Source organism: Hyperolius riggenbachi, chromosome 1 (genome assembly GCF_040937935.1).
Source record: "Hyperolius riggenbachi isolate aHypRig1 chromosome 1, aHypRig1.pri, whole genome shotgun sequence".
NCBI classification, from domain to species: domain Eukaryota; kingdom Metazoa; phylum Chordata; class Amphibia; order Anura; family Hyperoliidae; genus Hyperolius; species Hyperolius riggenbachi.
Genome location: NC_090646.1, coordinates 438,508,172 through 438,526,902, shown reverse-complemented (window position 1 = coordinate 438,526,902; position 18,731 = coordinate 438,508,172). Strand labels below are relative to the sequence as shown.

At 38.1% G+C, this 18,731-nt stretch overlaps 1 protein-coding gene across 4 annotated transcripts in view; it reads left to right on the top strand.

The window, feature by feature from the left end:
- SHC3 (SHC adaptor protein 3) overlaps positions 1-12,224 on the top strand; it is a 152,673-nt gene extending 140,449 nt beyond the window's left edge. For all 4 annotated transcript variants that reach the window (XM_068237784.1, XM_068237764.1, XM_068237773.1 and 1 more), the window contains 3 exons: positions 1,865-2,050; positions 10,056-10,342; positions 11,623-12,224. In XM_068237784.1, coding sequence (XP_068093885.1) covers positions 1,865-2,050; positions 10,056-10,342; positions 11,623-11,751 — 602 coding nt within the window. In that variant the 3' untranslated portion in view covers positions 11,752-12,224. The remainder of the gene's footprint in view (positions 1-1,864; positions 2,051-10,055; positions 10,343-11,622) is intronic.
- Positions 12,225-18,731: the final 6,507 nt, after the last annotated feature.

Below are 18,731 nucleotides of genomic sequence, written 5' to 3'. Positions count from 1 at the left end.
AGACTCTGCATTGTATCAATGGGGGGGGGGGGGGGGGCAGTGAGAAGCGGCACTCCTATAGATTGTGATGGATGGGAAGGGGATCAGAGTAGGTCTCAGATTCGGGCTGCAAGGAGTGGGAGAGAGGTGCCCTTCCTTTTCTTCCAGCCTATAAGTGGAAGGAATAAGGACTGACTTGCAAAAAAGGTGACCCCTCCACTTTTACACTGCAAGTCAGTCCTAAATTTCTGCACTTACAGCCGAGTATATATGGTAATTCAAATGCAGCTTAACACTGCTCTATAAGAGCTCATATAAATGTGAAGTTTACAATTAAGATCCAACCAAAGTGCTTTAGAAACTCAGCTCAAAAGCAACAATAAAAGTATATGTACAACCATTCCACATAATACCATGTTTGATGTTACAGATAAGATAACAAAAAAATCACTTTTCAGTATTGTTGATCGTAGTGGATAGTTTTGTTTTCCTGAAATTCCACATAATTTTCACAATTATGATCGATTGTAATCAGTGATGATCGTAATCAGCGATTACACTAAATTTCACATACATTTTCGCAATTACTCCTATACATAATTTTGATTTGTGAATTCAATTGATTTTGTATAGTTATTCGTAATTTCGTAAAATTTCACATAATTTTCGCGTAATTTCATGCCGACTTTGGCAGTGAATAGCAAAACCCCCATACATGCTATTTACACATTTATTGCTACATATGTTGAGGGGTATAGTGGATACAAGTCAGAAAAAGAATCTTCCAAAAAGACTGTGTAGTTTTTAAAGGAAACAATTTTAAAAATGCAAAGAAAAAATGTTTTTTAAAGGAATACTGTAGGGGGTAGGGGAAAAATTAGTTGAACTTACCCGGGGCTTCTAATGGTCCGCCGCAGACATCCTGTGCCGGCGCAGCCACTCACCGATGCTCCTGTCCCCGCCTCTGGTTCAATACTGGAATTTCAGACTTTAAAGACTGAAAACCACTGTGCCTGCGTTGCCGTGTCCTCGATTTCCCTGATGTCACCAGGAGCGCACGGCGCAGGCACAGACCATATTGGGTCTGCGCAGTACGCTCCTGGTGACATCAGCGGGAGTGAAGACACGGCAACGCAGGCGCAGTGGTTTTCAGACTTTAAAGTCTGAAATTCCAGAAGTGAACCAGAGGCGGGGCCGGAGCATCGGTGAGTGGCTACGTGGGCACAGGATGTCTGTGGGGGACCATTAGAAGCCCCAGGTAAGTTCAACTCATTTTCCCCCGACTCTCTACAATATTTCTTTAAACTCAGAAAAATTACAGTTTAAAAATCATTTTTCTTTGCATATTTAAAATCAATTTTCTCAAAAACTACAGTCTTTTTGATAAAAATTTTTTTTGACTTGTACCTAGTATTCTGCTTAACATATGTAGCAATCTTGGTAGCAATAACATGTATGGGGGCTTTGCTATTAACCGCTAAAGTCGTCACAAAATTATGCAAAATTTCACGAAATTATTAAATATTACTATTACATATGAAATTAATTACGATTTTCTCTCAAAATTTGGCATTACAATTATGATGTGTAATTGCGAATTTCAATGTGAAACTTCACATATGCAAAATTTTGGCCTACCACTGATCGTAATTATGATTTTGCATGTAATCCAAGTTACACAAAATTATGTTTAAAAAATAAACTAATGCACTAAAGGATTCTGAACATATTTTCACATGGCTGAGAATATATGTGAAAATTTAGGGGCAAGCATGCTTAATTTATTTTTACGACATACATTGAAGTCATTGGGCACAATTTTTAGATTTGTTAATGTTACACAAATAATAATAACAATAACGAAAACGTTTGTATTATATTTCAGCTTCTTTAGACATTTACAGTGTTCCAGAAGGAAAGTCATCAACTGGCAATGCTCCAACGTATGTCAATACTCAACACATCAACAAAAAGACACTTGGAGCACTGCAAAGGAGTATAGACTCTGTATTCTGTGGCTCTATGGACAGCTGCAAGGACTTCAGCCCAAGGAAAGATCTCTTTGACATGAGTAAGTTCTTAAAGCCTTGTTAATCTTTCTGTATACAGGTGTGCTTTAACATGTATTTTCACTTTCCTTAAAGCCCTAGTTCATGATCACAGATTTTTTAAATGTTAGTAAAACTGAATAGGGGAATAAACAATTAACCTTACAATTTCCTTATTTGATGCAGCAATTCCATATAAATTCCTTTGAAAAAGACAACCATAGGACCCAGGATACCTTTGCATATTGGCAGGTGCCAAGAGACTGGGTCATCACTACCCAGAACATAGCACCTAACCCTACCCAACTCCTGTATGTACTGCTAACAGATGAACTCTGACCAGCGTTGCAGTTCACCATAGTCTCATTATCCCATTATGTTCTCTGCAGGGCCCGTTTGAGATAAAATGGGGCCCTGGCCAAAATTCCATGACCCCCCCTCCATTACCACATAGCGGTGCAAGCTACAGTCGACCTTTGTTTCACCCTGCACCCTACCCCCCCCCCCCCCCTATTAGAATAAGGTGGCCATTGTTCCTCCTCCTCCAGATAGCAGCAGTAGTTGACATTCGTCCCTTCACCACCATCAAGGCATTGAGTGGCCATTGACCGCCCTCCTCTCTCTCAATAGCAACACTGGGTGGCATTTGTTCCACTGAACTAGGGTTTTGATGGCATCCAGTTACTAAGAATGACTTGCAGTAACCCTTTAAGTTAAAAGCAAGTGTATGTGATGACCGGGGGTAAGGGAAAAATCAATTTGAACTCCAATTTTGAAGTGGTGGATTGAAAAACAAACAGTCCTTGTCTTGGATTTACACCCTTATGAGAGATACACAAACCCAATGCAAGGACTACTTTTCATAGATTGACAAATGGGCAGAGCTAATGGAGATTTCAAGAGCTGATTTTGTCGACAGTGTTAAAATTGGGTGGAACACCGTCAGGCAAGCCATGGTACAGTGAGATGCGAAAGTTTGGGCAACCTTGTTAATCGTAATGCTTTTCCTGTATAAATCATTCGTTGTTACAATAAAAAATGTCAGTTAAATATATCATATAGGAAATACACACAGTGATATTTGAGAAGTGAAATTAAGTTTATTGGATTTACAGAAAGTGTGCAATAATTGTTTAAACAAAATTAGGCAGGTGCATAAATTTGGGCACCACAAACAAGAAATGAAATCAATATTTAGTAGATCCTCCTTTTGCAGAAATTACAGCCTCTAAATGCTTCCTGTAGGTTCCAATGAGAGTCTTGATTCTGGTTGAAGGTATTTTGGACCATTCCTCTTTACAAAGCATTTCTAGTTCATTCAGGATTGATGGCGTCCGAGCCTGGACAGCTCTCTTTAACTCACACCACAGATTTTCAATTATATTTAGGTCTGGGGACTGAGATGGCCATTCCAGAACATTGTACTTGTTTCTTTGCATGAATGCCTTAGTGGATTTTGAGCAGCGTTTAGGGTTAGCACAGCTTCATCTTTGTCACTGATTCCTGGACATTGGTCTCCAGAATCTGCTGATACTGAGTGGAATCCATGCGTCCCTCAACTTTGACAAGATTCCCAAACCATATTTTACTGGAGGTAGCAGGTGTTTTTCTTGGAATGCTGTGTTCTTTTTCCTCCATGCATAACACCCCTTGTTATGCCCAAATAACTTAATTTTAGTTTCATGAGTCCACAGCACCTTATTCCAAAATGAAGCTGTCTTGTCTAAATGATTTTTCTTGGTCTGCCACTTCGAGCCTTAACTTTAACTGAGCCTGTGGTCTTTACCCCAATATGTGCCTAACTGTGGAAACAGACAGCTGAAATGTCTGAGACAGCTTTCTGTATCCTTCCCCTAAACCATAATCATGAACAATCTTTGTCTTCAGGTCATTTGAGAGTTGTTTTGAGACCCCCCCATGTTGCTTTTCTTCAGAGAAAATGAAAAGAGGAGGTAAACTTACAATTGACCCCCTTAAATACTCTTTCTCATAATTGGATTCACCTGTGTATGTAGGTCAGGAGTCACTGAGCTTACCAAGCCAATTTGAGTTCCAATAATAAGTTGTAAAGGTTTTGGAATCAATAAAATGACAACAGTGCCCACATTTATGCACCTGCCTAATTTTATTTAAACAATTATTGCACACTTTCTCTAAATCCAATGAACTTCATTTCACTTCTCAAATATCACTGTGTGTGTCTCCTATATAATACATTTAACTGACATTTTTTATCGTAACAACCAACAATTTATACAGGAAAATCATGACAATTAACAAGGTTGCCCAAACTTTCGCATCCCATTGTAGGGGAAGAGTGGAGAGATGTTCCTTAAAAGTCTCTATAGAGCATATATTCACATAAAAGGGCCATATAAACATAATGACTCAGTTTTAGGGACAACATGTCCTAAATGTTGGAGTGCAGACCCAAATTTAAACCATATGCTTTGGTATTGTACCTCTATTCAAAAGTTTTGGGGTGAAGTATTGGAGTTTTCTAAAGATGATTCTAATAAGCAAAGAATGGTAGACCCCTTGTTTTGTCTATTCCATAGCACTGGACGGTTGGAGGGCGATGATGTTCCCCCAATCTCGAAGTGGGAGCATCTTCTCCTTCTGGCTGCGAAAAAGGCAGTTATGAAGAAATGGCTAGACTCCTCCCCTCATCAATTCAAGAATTAAAGAGTCTCATTAACCACATTCCTCATCAAGAGTGATTGACATTGGAACGAAGGAAGCCAAAGACAATACCTACGTTTTTTAGAACCTGGCAGTCATACAGTATATCGAAAAAAACTTTACTAGAATCCAGAATCCAATTAAAGAGATTTTTTGAAGACACTGAATGGTACTTAAAAGGGAAAAATGGGGGTTATCTAGGATTACTAGAGATCTAATCTAAAGGTAATATTGTTGAGATGTGGGGATATAAGTGGATGGAAAATAGAGGGGAATGGGAGAGGGACCCGCAAACTATAATGTTATATTAAGTTTATTTAATGGGGTCATAATATACCTAGTCTTGTTCTCAAGTTCAAGACAGTAGGTATAACTATTATCCCACAGAGGATCTAAAGCTAGTTATATTGTTGTTTAAAAACCAACTACTACTCTCTGTGATGGCATTTTCCTGTTCTTGTAATTGTTTGAGTTTCTTTTTCAAATGTTTGAATTTAAAAAGCATGTGATTTAGTTATGTTCTTATGTGAAAAATTTTCAATTGTACAATACTGTACAATTTTATTTTTCATGCTGAATCAATAAAAAGATGTTACAAAAAAAAAACAACAAGTGTATGTGGAGGTTACCCCAGTCACACCCAAAATACAAGTTCAGACTATGTACAGGGAGTTGAAGAGTTTTAGATAATTGTATCAAGCACAACAGAAAACATAAATGACAAGCAGCTTATCAATCTACAATTAGCAATATACCGTAAATGCAATCAGGGGGTGCATTAAAGTCACACTAAACTTAATTGAAACAATAGTCCTGAAGCAAAAAATATATTCCATGAATTATCATCATTTGACAGGATGGAAAATCTAGGTCGATCTGCTCCTGGCAGCATATCGATGGCCCATAGAGTTGCATTGGAATTAATGGTCCAATTTAAATCAATTTCCAATAGATGTACAATAGATTTCATTCTGAAATCTTTTGGAAATCTGTTCCTAGTGTGTGGCACACATCAAATAGATTTGTGTCAGATTCAACTTGACAGGCATCTAACAGAAATCTATCTGATGGTCCAATCTGCTGCAAATCTATAAGTGTATGGCCACCTTTAAACTGACTAACCATGAGCTTCACAGAGTTGGAAGTGCAAGAGAGAATGTCCTTGCACCATATGTTTTGTTTGCAGAGAGGAGGATGCAGATAGTGGAACACGGGAACCAGTAGTCCCTCCACTTATCAGTGTTATAGATTTTTTGCTTTGGAAGTCCTTATTTGTGTAATACTTGTTGAATATGATATGGCCATGTTTCTGCTATGTGCAAATGTTTGCGTTTTCATGAAGTAAAAATGTTCATGTTAGGCTCGGTTCACATTGGCTTTTTTTGCGGAACGTAAGCAGAACGTATACTGTACAAACGGAATGGATGTAAATGGATCCAATGTTAACATATGGATCCATTCACATCTGTCCATTGGTACGGGTACGTTCCGTACCTCAGATCCCAAAATTGCTGCAGGCCCTAATTTTCCGGACCGTTCTGCCCTGCGGAACGGAGCCGGAAAAAAATGCTGCAGCATTGGGGGCAATGGGAAACGGAACATTTCTTCACACTAGTGAAGAAACGGACCATTCCACTGGCGACGTGGGCATGGGCGACGCAATAGTGAGCGACGGGAGGGTGAGGGGAGGGTGCAGAAGCCGGGCGGGTGGGCTAGGGTGGCTTTATACATACCTAATCGTGCGCAGCAGCCGGCGGTAGAGGCTTCCGTCTTCTTCCGGGTCATGTGACTACATGACACGTCACGTGACTAGTAGTAGAGGAACCCTCTACAGCCGGCTGCTGTGAAGATTAGGTATGTATTTGCTCAGTGAAAACGGTTTCGATCAATCATTGATCAGATCCGTTTTCACAATGTGAATGGACACTCCATGGGCCATCCGGATCCGGTGATGCGGACCCCGGATCTACTCACCGGATCCAGTTTGGCCCAAAACGCCAATGTGAACCGAGCCTTAATGTATGTCTATGGGCTTGTTTCCAGTACATGCAAAGTTTCATTCATATTGCATTGTGGGAACAAATTGACAGCCTGCTGCATTCTTCTGCATGCTAATCATGTTAACGTCCGATTCGCGCATAATGATTCTCAATTACTCCGCATGTTAAATGGACAAATTTCCATACATTTTACAAAGGAAGCAAAGAAGGAGGAAGATGTTATATATGCTAGTAGGTGCATGCCAAAATGCACGGAAAGTGCAAACACTTTTTTTTTCTTTTTTGTCCCTATGTAAGTTTTCACATATAAAAACTCAAGTATGTAATGGAAGCAAAGCTTGAGGTGAAAAAAGTAACCCCATACTTAAGTCAACCGAGGACAAATTATTCACAGTAACTTTTATACTTTTCACTGGATGCTGAAAAGTTACTGAATAAACAGACGTGAGAAAAATGATAAGTTTAGTGTATCATGGTTCAAGGTGAGAAAACTGATAAGTTTAATGCTTGAGGGCCTCTATCTTTTGCTCATCCTATTTGTATATATTACCTTTTCAGCACCTAGAAAATAAGAAAACGTATTAATATATGTTTGGAAAAAGTAACATTATTATTATTATTGATTTAAAAAGTGCCAACATACTCTGTGGTGCTGTACAAAGTAAGAAAAACAAACATGGGGTACATAATAATACAGACAATGAACACTGGTTCAAAATACACAATTTGTAATTACAGTGACAAATGTAACATGATGAATTTAAAAAAAAGGTATAACAGATTGCAAGATACGCATTTAACCACTTGAGGACCCACCCTTTACCCCCCCTTAAGGACCAGCGCTGGTTTGATTGATCTGTGCTGGGTGGGCTCTGCAGCCCCCAGCACAGATCAGGGTGCAGGCAGGGAGATCAGATTGCCCCCCTTTTTTCCCCCCTATGGGGATGATGTGCTGGGGGGGTCTGATCTCTCCTGCCTGCTGTGGGTGGCGGGGGGGGCACCTCAAAGCCCCCCTCCGCGGCGAAATTCCCCCCTCCCTCTCCTACCTGCTGCCTCCCCTGGAGATCCGGGCTGCACAGGACGCTATCCGTCCTGTGCAGCCAGTGACAGGACGTCCCCTGTCACATGGCGGCGATCCCCGGCCGCTGATTGGCCGGGGATCGCCGATCTGCCTTACGGCGCTGCTGCGCAGCAGCGCCGTACAAATGTAAACAAAGCGGATTATTTCCGCTTGTGTTTACATCTAGCCTGCGAGCCGCCATCGGCGGCCCGCAGGCTATTCACGGAGCCCCCCGCCGTGATTTGACAGGAAGCAGCCGCTCGTACGAGCGGCTGCTTCCTGATTAATTAGGCTGCAGCTGGCGACGCAGTACTGCGTGGTCCTGCAGCTGCCACTTTGCCGACGCACGTTATGAGTGTGCGGTCGGCAAGTGGTTAATAACAAATTCCAAGAGTGAGAGAGCCCTGCTCTTGCTAGCTTATACTCTAGTCTAGAGGAATGTGTAGGGGGAAGAGGTTGATATGTAAAATAGCACATTAAATTAACCAGGAAGGTTTTTGTTTTCACATAGGATGAGTCAGAGCCAGTGCCAATATTTTCTGTTGGATACCATCTTGGTTTTTAATGATTGTGTGTTGACTGAATTTCATTTTCCATGTAATGCTTTCGGATCAGTGTGTGCAATGCAGAGCTTGTCTGCCTTTTGATATGTTCAGTAATTTTGTGTATGTTCTATCCTTAATAATCCCACAGAACTATAGATATATGGAACTCCAATAACTAGCTGGAAACTCATGTATTATTAAAGATGACTAAACCTCAAAAAACTCTAAACTTCTGGAAGTAATTTTATAAGGATCATTTGCCAATTAATTCAAAGTGAAGTATACATATCCTTGATATATAAAAACCAAGAACTTAACACAAGACAATAGCGCATTTAGTTTAAATTAGTTTAGTTTAGTCTAATTTTGTTAGTTTAGTTTACATTAGTTCAGTAAGAATATATCACAGGAATATTAGAATCTTGTAATGTATAAGACATTCATAATTATGGGATCATATCTTGATTATTGGTTATTTTGAATTAGAGTCTTGGATCTATATAGTGATGGTGTAACATAAGTGAACCATGGAGATAGAACAGGGATGCGTCCTCTGGAGTCTCAGTAGGGAGGCTAGTTGATGCCCACATTCTCCAGAGGTTCTGTTCCTTGGGAAATCTCTATAAACAAGATCTTAAAGCGGAATATAACCCTGCATTTCAACTTTGCTCTAAAACATTATATACAGCATATAATATGCAAAAAACATTTTTTTTTACTAGACCAGCATTGGAAGGGTTAAACACAGAGGTTTTAAGTTCCATGCAGACGTTCAGATAGTTACATTCTATTTAGTTATATGTATATATTTAGAAATGTTACACACTCTTTGGCTGTCCTCCAACTCCTTCTCAGTGAGAGAGATGAGTCACAATAAACACTTAAGCTGGCCACTAACAGTCCAATTTCTAGCGAAAAATCGTTCGAGCGATCAGAAATTATGATCGGATTGGTTGTAAATAATCTCCATTGGTGGACACAATCGATTATGAACGAGTGAAAAAAATGTCGCCCGAATAAATTTTCGTCAAACAAAAATTTTTATTTTCTTGGTGGTTGTGATAGATAGGAAGCAATGATTGGTTAGTTGATGGTGTACTGAACGATTTTTCGTCCGATCAGAATTTCTGATCACTCGAACGATTTTTCGCTAGAAATTGGACCGTTAGTGGCCAGCTTTAGATACATCTATGTAAACAAAAAGTATCTAACTTAAGTTCGGATGCGTCTGCAGAAATCTCTAGGGACTTTAAAGCCCTGTGTAACCCTTCCAATGCTGGTCTAGTAAAAAAAAAAATGCTGGTTGCATATAATATACTGTAAATAATGTTTTAGAGCAAAGTTGAAATGCAGGGTTATATTTCGCTTTAACATTTACACCATTACAGGATCACTTCACACTAAGGTAGCATAAATTTAAGATATGATTAATATTTTTATATATATAATATTGGGTATAATAAAAGACCAAAGGGAAATTATCTGATATAGTTTAATTATAATTTTTTGAAACTTAACATTTATGATGTATCTATTTCAAGCTATGTCATTTACTAAAGGTATTTCTGTTCAAATTTCAACATAACTTTTGTACAGGTTATTTTATATTATTTGTTTAAACAAAGAATGTTATTATGTATAAAGTGTATCTCTGTTTTTTTTATACATGATATGTCAATGGCATATTTGTTAAAAATTTGAAATTCCAATAAAAAACTATTGAAAACTAATAATCCCACAGAGCCATTTGAAGATGCCCTGAGAAACCAACCAATGTTGAATAAAGATGCTTCAGTAGACTGTTCCAGTCCACTTCTGTCCAGGGCAGCAATCTTGACCATAAATGAAGAGCTGAAATCAGAATCCTGGTATGTGGGAGAAATGTGCAGGAAAGAAGCAGAAAAACTACTTACAATGGATGGTGATTTCCTTGTCAGAAAAAGTATCAATAATCCTGGTTCATATGTGCTGACCGGTATGCACAATGGACAAGCCAAGCATCTTCTTTTGGTAGATCCCGAAGGCACAGTAAGTATAATCTATTTTGTATTTGTCTTTTGTTTAGTAAACTAAAGCAACTCATTGAAAATCAGCTTTGAAACTGAGTACAGTATATATTAAAAAATACATTATCAGTTTGTTAAAATTGCCTGTCAGAATGATCACGAAAAAATATAAAATATGAACTTGGAGAAAACAAAGTGAATTGCATATGGGCCCATGCATTTTTTAATCTGGCTTCGTAACATGCAGTAAACAAACATTTCTCAGTGATGCACCTGCCAATGGTTAAGTGTCACCAGCTGTGATAAATTTCAGAATGTAAATCAGGGTGAGGAAAAGGTGGCGACATATTTACTGCTGCCAGGTGCATCACTGCAGAATGCTTATTTTGTAGTCTGGATCCAGTATAAATAATACCTGGTCTCTGAGATGCCTGGGAGGAGAATTCTGCATATCTGAACAGCCTAGGCTGTGACATCACTGGGAGGGCGGGGCTACATACCAATATACAGCAAAATAAAGCTATAGGAAGTGTTTCTGATTCTGAAAGCAAGATAATTAACATAAAAGTGGGTAGACTGAATAATTACCCACATTCTAATATATGTCACTACAGTGCCTCTCTAAACGAAGGAGGTGATTTTGTGAAGATGTAATCAAAAGATACAGTGGCCCATATGCAATTCTCTTTTTCTCCTAAGTTTTCTCCTTGGTGATATTTTCACAACTTGTCAATAAAAGACCTTTAAAGCCACCAGCAAGCAAGAAAATGCTCAAAATAATTTTGATGGTACTTTTTCATCTTCTACTTTTTGGTATTTTTTAATTGCAAAGTAACAAAAAGTTATTTTTAAATAGAAGATGAAAAAGTAACTCCTAAGAGAAAGTTCAGGAGAAAAAGTTAATTGCATATGGGCCAGTGAACCTTATCCAATTGACTTTTTCTCCTGAGTTTTCTCCCAGGGGATCATTTTTAATCTTTTCTAAAAACGAAGTTTTCAGCACTCAGCAATTGAAAAAGTTCTAAAAAGTAGGCATAAATAAAAAAGTAATATTGAACATATTTGAATATTTTTTGCATGGTGGAAGCTTTAAAGGTATTTTATTGGTAAGGTTTGAAAATATCACCTTGGAGAAAAGTTAATAGGATGGGCTAGTTTCTGATCAGGGGAAGTCTGATAATGGGCATGTGCTTCGGACATAGTAATTTTCTGTTCAATTCAAAGATATGCCACATAGCATACAGTATATTGTTAAAAGTGTATGCCAAAAGAATAATCTTTACGTGCTTTGTGCAATTACAGGTCAGAACTAAAGACCGCGTGTTTGATAGCATCGGCCATCTCATAAACCACCACTTGGAGAAGCATCTACCCATTGTATCATCAGGAAGTGAACTGTGCCTGAAACAGCCTGTAGATGGAAGACCTTGATACTGATGTCCCTTTTAGCATGCTGGTCCACACATGTAGAATCATCAGGAGTCAGTCCAATAGCATTACAGATCTTCTGGGTCAAAGCATTGTGCCAAGTGTGTAGAACAAGTGGCACTTCTTGAACAATGATTTTTATAAAATTGTCTGATCCCTTAATGTGAAAATACTATGTGTGTATATATACACTGAAATATGTACATATACATATAAATATATTTATATTTTTGAAGACTATGGCAAAAGATTAAAGACAGGTATGTTTTAATGCTTATAGAACAATAATTGTGGTACTTTAGCTAGACATTGAACGTAGCATTCTGATTTAATAAGTACAATGCTGCACAATCTGATCATGGTTTTACCTTATAAGCACAATAGGAAGAGGCTGGCCAGACAGAATTTAGGATTTGCTCTAATACTGTTTAGCACTGCAAGATCTTGAAAATCCTTGGAGTTCCCTCCAGCATTCAGTGGGGTAGTTGTATTTATACTGGTGATTGTTTGCAAATAGCTTACAGTATGCATTGTTACATAGTCTAGCTACTACTGAAGAAAATCAGTCATTTGAATTTTTTATAGGATTTTGAATATTAATTCATTGGAGTTGTGTAAGTACAGCTACCAGCGTTCTGTGCTAGCATGGCATGCTGGGAAATATAATCCTTCAGCTGCCTACGTTTGCTCTGGAGAAAGGGGTACTGATATCCCTTTGTACTACAAATGTTCACATAATTTTGCACTGAATGATCTGATGCAGTGGTGTCCATTATTCAAAAAGCATTTTATCTTCGAGAATGAAAAATTTAAGATTTATCAAGACAGGAGCATAGAAAACTGGCGCAACCAATGGGCATTCTCCTTTCTTGTAACAGCTGACACATCTCAGCGGTTGCTACAATCCTTTGCTCTACTTTTGGACCAATTTTCTGTGCACCTTGTTAATAAATCAGTCTAAGAATGTTTAAAACCTTGACATTTTTTAGACATCACTTTAGATTCTCTGATGTCTAGTTTATTGTATTTTGAGTGCACTGCTGTATGTACTATATATATATTATTATATGATATATTTGATGGAATATTTATGTCCCAGCCTATTAGTAAATGGTTATTTTTATCTACAGATTCTTGTACACATTCTTAAATAGTTTTATATGTATGTTCCTACAATGACACGAATGAATAGCATAGATATTTTTTCACATTTATAATGCATATTAGTATGTAGCATTGGCTGCCTTTCTGTGGTAGCTTGTACTTTAGGGTATACAGTTTCTTCCTGTATGGAATCGTTAGCGTTTTGACGTTGGTGCATGTTACTCAAAGCGCTTGATACAAGATCATGACATACTGTTGCAGTGGAGCATTACTAGAACATCTGTACTTGGCTTTTCTTTTACTGTGTTTGGATAAATACTATAGGTGACCAGAAGTCAAATCAGCAAAACAGGTTTGATGAGTGAATATGCATAAGCTTTACTGACAAATTGTCTTTTAAACACTCTAGGGAATAAAGGAGGGCACATATACTTGTCCTTGGAAGTTTTTTTTCAGCTGTTGACTTCTTTATTGTCAAGGATCTTTAAATCAACGAAGAGTAATATTTTATTGAATGTTAATACATTCCAGCCTGTATGTGGAAAATTCAGGGTATAATCCTCAATCCATTTTTCAGTAACCAATCTTTCTCACGTACACATTTCCACCCATCCTTTTCTCTGCCATGTATGTGGGGTTTGCTCTGTCCCCTGCTTTCTGCCATAAAGGAGAACTCCAGAATGTGTTCAATATAAAGTATCTCCAAGCTCTATGACTTACTACAGTTAATTGTAGAACATAAGTATTTCCTTATTTATATCTACTCAAAAGGATTGCTGAAAACTAGCTCTTTAGCATTTCAATGTCATAGTATAATTTTACATGGAAGTAAGGAAAGTGTTTTACACCTCCTTCTGTGTTAAAGGCATGTTCCCATCTAAATGCCATGCCTCTGTGTCCACTCCATGCTGCTCTCAGTCCCCTTCTCCTCGCTGCCTTCCCTTAAAATCTACCAACAATTGCTCCTGCGTATCACGCATTCCCTGACTCAGAGCCATCTCACCGCTTGTCCCTTACCTTTCCCATGCCCCTTCCCCTCCTCTTTGTGCTCTCCTCCAAGACTGCAGCATTGTTACTCTTGGGTCGCAGACTATTTTTTAATGGTAAAACGAAACTGCCAGAAAACTCTGTACAGGAGCAGTGGGGAGACGGCAGTAAGGGGCTCTACCTAACCTGGCTAGCTGGCTTTTTTTTTTACCTGGTTCGGGTTCTCTTTAACAGAGGCAATGGGTCTTATAATTAGTGTTTGTAACACAAATATTCTCAGCCCATTGCAGGATTACAGTATCAGCTCTGATTTCTCACTCTTCTACTTCTACTGTTTGATTTTGAGTGGTTAGATGATCCCTGTGGGTAGATTTGTATACTTTTCACACAAACTGTGTTACAAGCATTGTAATTATTGCTTATTATTATTTGATGCCAAGAAAATGGTATATTGGGCGTTAAATCCTGTACTGGGCTTAATCATGACATGTTTTTGCCAACATGTATTTTTATTATATAGAAATTGTTTCGTAGTGGGGAAATTTGGAAGTGTTTATTAAAGATTAAAGTCTTATAACTAACTGTACTTATGCATATACTCCAAATATTACTATCTGCTTCATTAGAGGAAAGCCCAATCTTTCTTTCATGTTGAGTAAGTTATTTAGTTTGTTAGCATAGGTAGCATGCAGACCCCAGAAGCAGATACCAACTGTTGTTGAAGTCATAGCTAGGCTAGCCCTTCTACTAAGATATTTACCTCACTGTTCCCTGCTTCCAGGGTCTTATGAATTGTTAGTGATACTTCCCATCACAGGACAGTTAGGGCTAGTTCACACTTGCCGCCAATCAGCAAAGCACTGCGACATATGTATCACCATGGGATCATTTCCCATTGCTACTTTTGCGCTTTTCATACTGTATCTCGCCAACATGCTGCACACACACTTTTGGGGGTGTTTGGGATGTAATTCTCTTGAACGGGGATCACAAATTGCAGAAAATCATTCCAATTCCGTAAGATTGCAATTTGCCTTTTGCGATCTAAGTTGTGAACTAGCCCTACAGAGCAGGACTAACTGCAGAAGTGGAAGGGCTTATCCTCACTCTCAAGAATGGTGATAGAGGTCTGATATCTCACAGTTGCTGCTCCAAAATTTCTTGCCATCCAGCTAAAGTTGAAAAAATGTTTTGCTGAAGACAGTCAGATCCAGTGCATACCTAAAACTTGGGCTCCCCATCAGTACAAAGAGAATATAAAAATACCATCTTGTCTTTTCATATTTATTATTAGCAAAATTAAGGGTCTGTAACGGGATCACTTTAAGTAACAGCTTAATTTTTTCACTGGGGCATTACAAATTCTATGCCTTATAGTAATTACATATGCTGTATTTTTTGGACTATAAGACTCACTTTTTCTCCCCCAAAAGTGGGGGGAAAAAGTCACTGCGTCTTATAGTCCAGATGCAGGGAGTTCCTGACTTGTGAACGCCTGCCAATACGAACCTACAACCCACCGTAATGTTAGGGGCTCCCTGTACTGTGCCCATGCAGAGAAGGACACAGGAGGAAAAACGGAGGACATGGGGACACAAAGGGGCAAAGAGAAGGACACAAGGGGGGCATAAAGGGGCATAGATGAGGACACAAAGAGGACACAGGGAGACACAAGAGGTACAAGGCTGAGGTACAAAGGGGGCATAATGCACAAGATGCCCCTTCACCAAGGATGCACCAGGTTTAGTATATATATATATATATATATATATATATATATATATATATATATATATATATTTTCCCCTGGTTTTTGCCCTCTAAACCTAGGTGCGTCTTATGGTCAGGAGCATTGTATAGTCCAAAAAATATGGTATGTGGTTATATAAAGGGTTGGTTCTGTCTGCGTGAGTAATGAATACAGCATTAAATACAGGCTTTAAATTTGCCTGTAATATTTTTTTCACTGAAGTGTAAAGTGTAGTATTCACACACTAAAAATTGCTGATCATTATTCAGAAATGCGTATCGTTTGGGTAACACAATATTTGGAAAATTATGTTTTACAACATCAGCTGTACTTACTTACGCACTGTATTTGATGGCATTTCCGTAATGCATTGCTGTATGCATGCATTTCTGTTTGTTTCACTTGCAGTGAAAGTGACTGGGTCTGCTAAGGGTTTGTGTTCACTGGTTGTTACTTAAACAGCCTGAGTCAGCAGGACTTCAGTGATTATTCTTTGTGGTACACTGCAAATACTTGTTCAGCTATAAGTGCTTTTTCCCCCTGTACAGTTGTGTTTCCACAGCAAAAAAACACATGTGCGCTTGTGCTGCACTCTCTTTTGTGCACATTTTATTGGATATGCATTTTTTCTCTATTTACAGCGGTAAATTAAAAGAAATGCAAAGCAATGCATGCAAAAAATTGCATAAGCCTGAAATAGTTCCATGACCATGGGTGTTTGTAGGCATTTGTAAAAATGTTTACAGAAAAATATATTTCCTATTGAGAACTTAAGTAAAATGAATCTTCCAAAAAATACTATTTTACTATATGCTAATTCTATTCACACATGTATATAGTTTAATGCTGTCTTTTTAAATAATTAATTCTAAAATCACATTCTAAAGTGATCTTTCAGTGTTTAAAATGATCACTTCAGTTCAATGTGATCAGTTAAACAATAAATAATCAATTGTTCTTAATATGACACTTTAATGTAGCCTAAATGGAAGCTGTTGATAAATAAAAAAAAAAAAAACATCAAATAATAACAGCTGAAGCGGGAAGCAGGTGTGCACACAGCACTGGCCACGTAGTGCCTGAATTGGGCGCCACTATGGAAACAATGCTATAGTCCGTGGACCAATGCACAGGTAATTGAGGGTGCTGGCAATTGCTGGACCCCGAAATTCTTCTCCCTCTAAGTTGCTATGACTCAGAGGGGGAATAATATTTAACGCCACCGGGAATTTCAGTGGCAGCAGGGTGAGCTGTCATCCAGCTCACCCTGAATCCAACTCACTGGCAGCGTTACAATACGAACGTACTGAAGTGTGTGTAGCCAGAATTACTGATTAATGTTAAAAATAATTACTATTGGAATTGACTAACTTATTTTTAAGCCAACCAACATGGAAAAAGGCACATTCTGAATGAATGTTGATTAGACTAAAATAGACATATTACCCTTGGAAAATGTTTTGTGTAGCTGTGTTTGCTGCAATTGTGCACTTATCCATGCAGGCTTAAAGCGGATCCGAGATAAACTTTTACTAATTGCATAATTGTGTTCCTCTCATATAGTTTATAGGGCATTCCTCAAGCCAAGTACTTTTTTTGTTTTGTTTTAATACTCTAATTCCCTATAAACTAAACAAGCCTCGCCCACAGCACCTTTTGTGCCTTGGCACTGTAGCAAGGGCTTCTGGGAGCTCAGTCTGGGCAGGATGAGGAGGAGGTTACTAGCCATTGATTTCAGAGGCAGAGGGGAGGAGGGAGGAGGAGAGGGGACTGAATTTACACACAGGCAAGCTGATAGCATCTCCAGCCCTCAAGGGTTTGACTCATATATATTTCCTGTGAACTACAAAGTCCCACCTCATATCTCCCATATGTAGACTCACAAGGGTTGTTGCACAAACCAGTGTTAGACCTCTTGCACACTGCAAGTGATTCCGATTCCGCTTTTTAATCAGTTTTTACATCCGATTCAGATTCCGATTTGCAGTTTGCTTCCTGCACACTGCAAATTGGAATCTGAATTGGATGTAAAAACTGATTAAAAAGCGGAATCTGAATCAGAATCCCTTGCAGTGTGCAAGAGGCCTTATGCTGTTCTCAAAAACCTAAATGGTTCTTGCCTTTTTGCATGATCACCAACTCAGTAAAGGAACCAGCCTTTAAAGCGTTGCTGTCGTAAATCCGGTATAGTGGGGCCTCAATTCACTAAGCTGTATCAAACACTTTATCAATCATTTGATAATTTACCTCATGAGTAAAATCTAATTTTGAATTCACCAAAGTGTTATAGATTTATTGAACATTTTATCAATAAAACATTCAATAAATCTGTAACACCTTAGTGAATTCAAAATTAGATTTTACTGACGGTCGATAAAGTGTTTGATAAAGCTTAGAGAATTGAGGCCTATGTCTCTACTAATTAGTTCAGAATGTGTCTGTCCTTTTCCAAATACCATTGGCCATTTTGGCTTAATTAAACTGTCTTCTATCCAGAAATACAAAAGTGCATTTAATATAGAGGTAAATATATAACTATAACTGAATAAAATAGGTGCATATCATACATTCAAGTATATAAAATCATTATAAGTATTTGTCTTTTATAAAATAATTAATAGTATATGAATTACTGCATAACCGTCATGTGTTGCAGTTCTCCTAAGTATAAGACAATAGGAATAACCCTTGTAATGATTAATGTTTGCATTCCAGAATGTCTGAAAGAAAATCCATAACCAAAACATCTTACTTCTCAGTATAAAGGATTGTTTATGGTTCTTCCAGTTGAATCAAGGACATATGATAATACCCTTGCTAATATGTGCCTCAAACTTTTACTTACAGAATACAGTCATAACTGAATGTACAGTATATAATTATATATACTACAATTATTAATAAAATATTAACGTCATTTAAAAATCACCATTTCTCTCTTTATTGGGAATTTATTGATGATTTTATCTCTCGGCAATATAAAATGGCATAAGTGCTTTATAAGACATAGGTATTAAACTTTCAATGAGTTTATGCTTTAATGTTTAGACTTTGGCTGGAAAATTGTATCTCCTCTTGCTGTCTGCAAGACCTTGATGCTAAAGTACATGTAAACAATCTTGTGAATGTTCTTCAGTCTCAA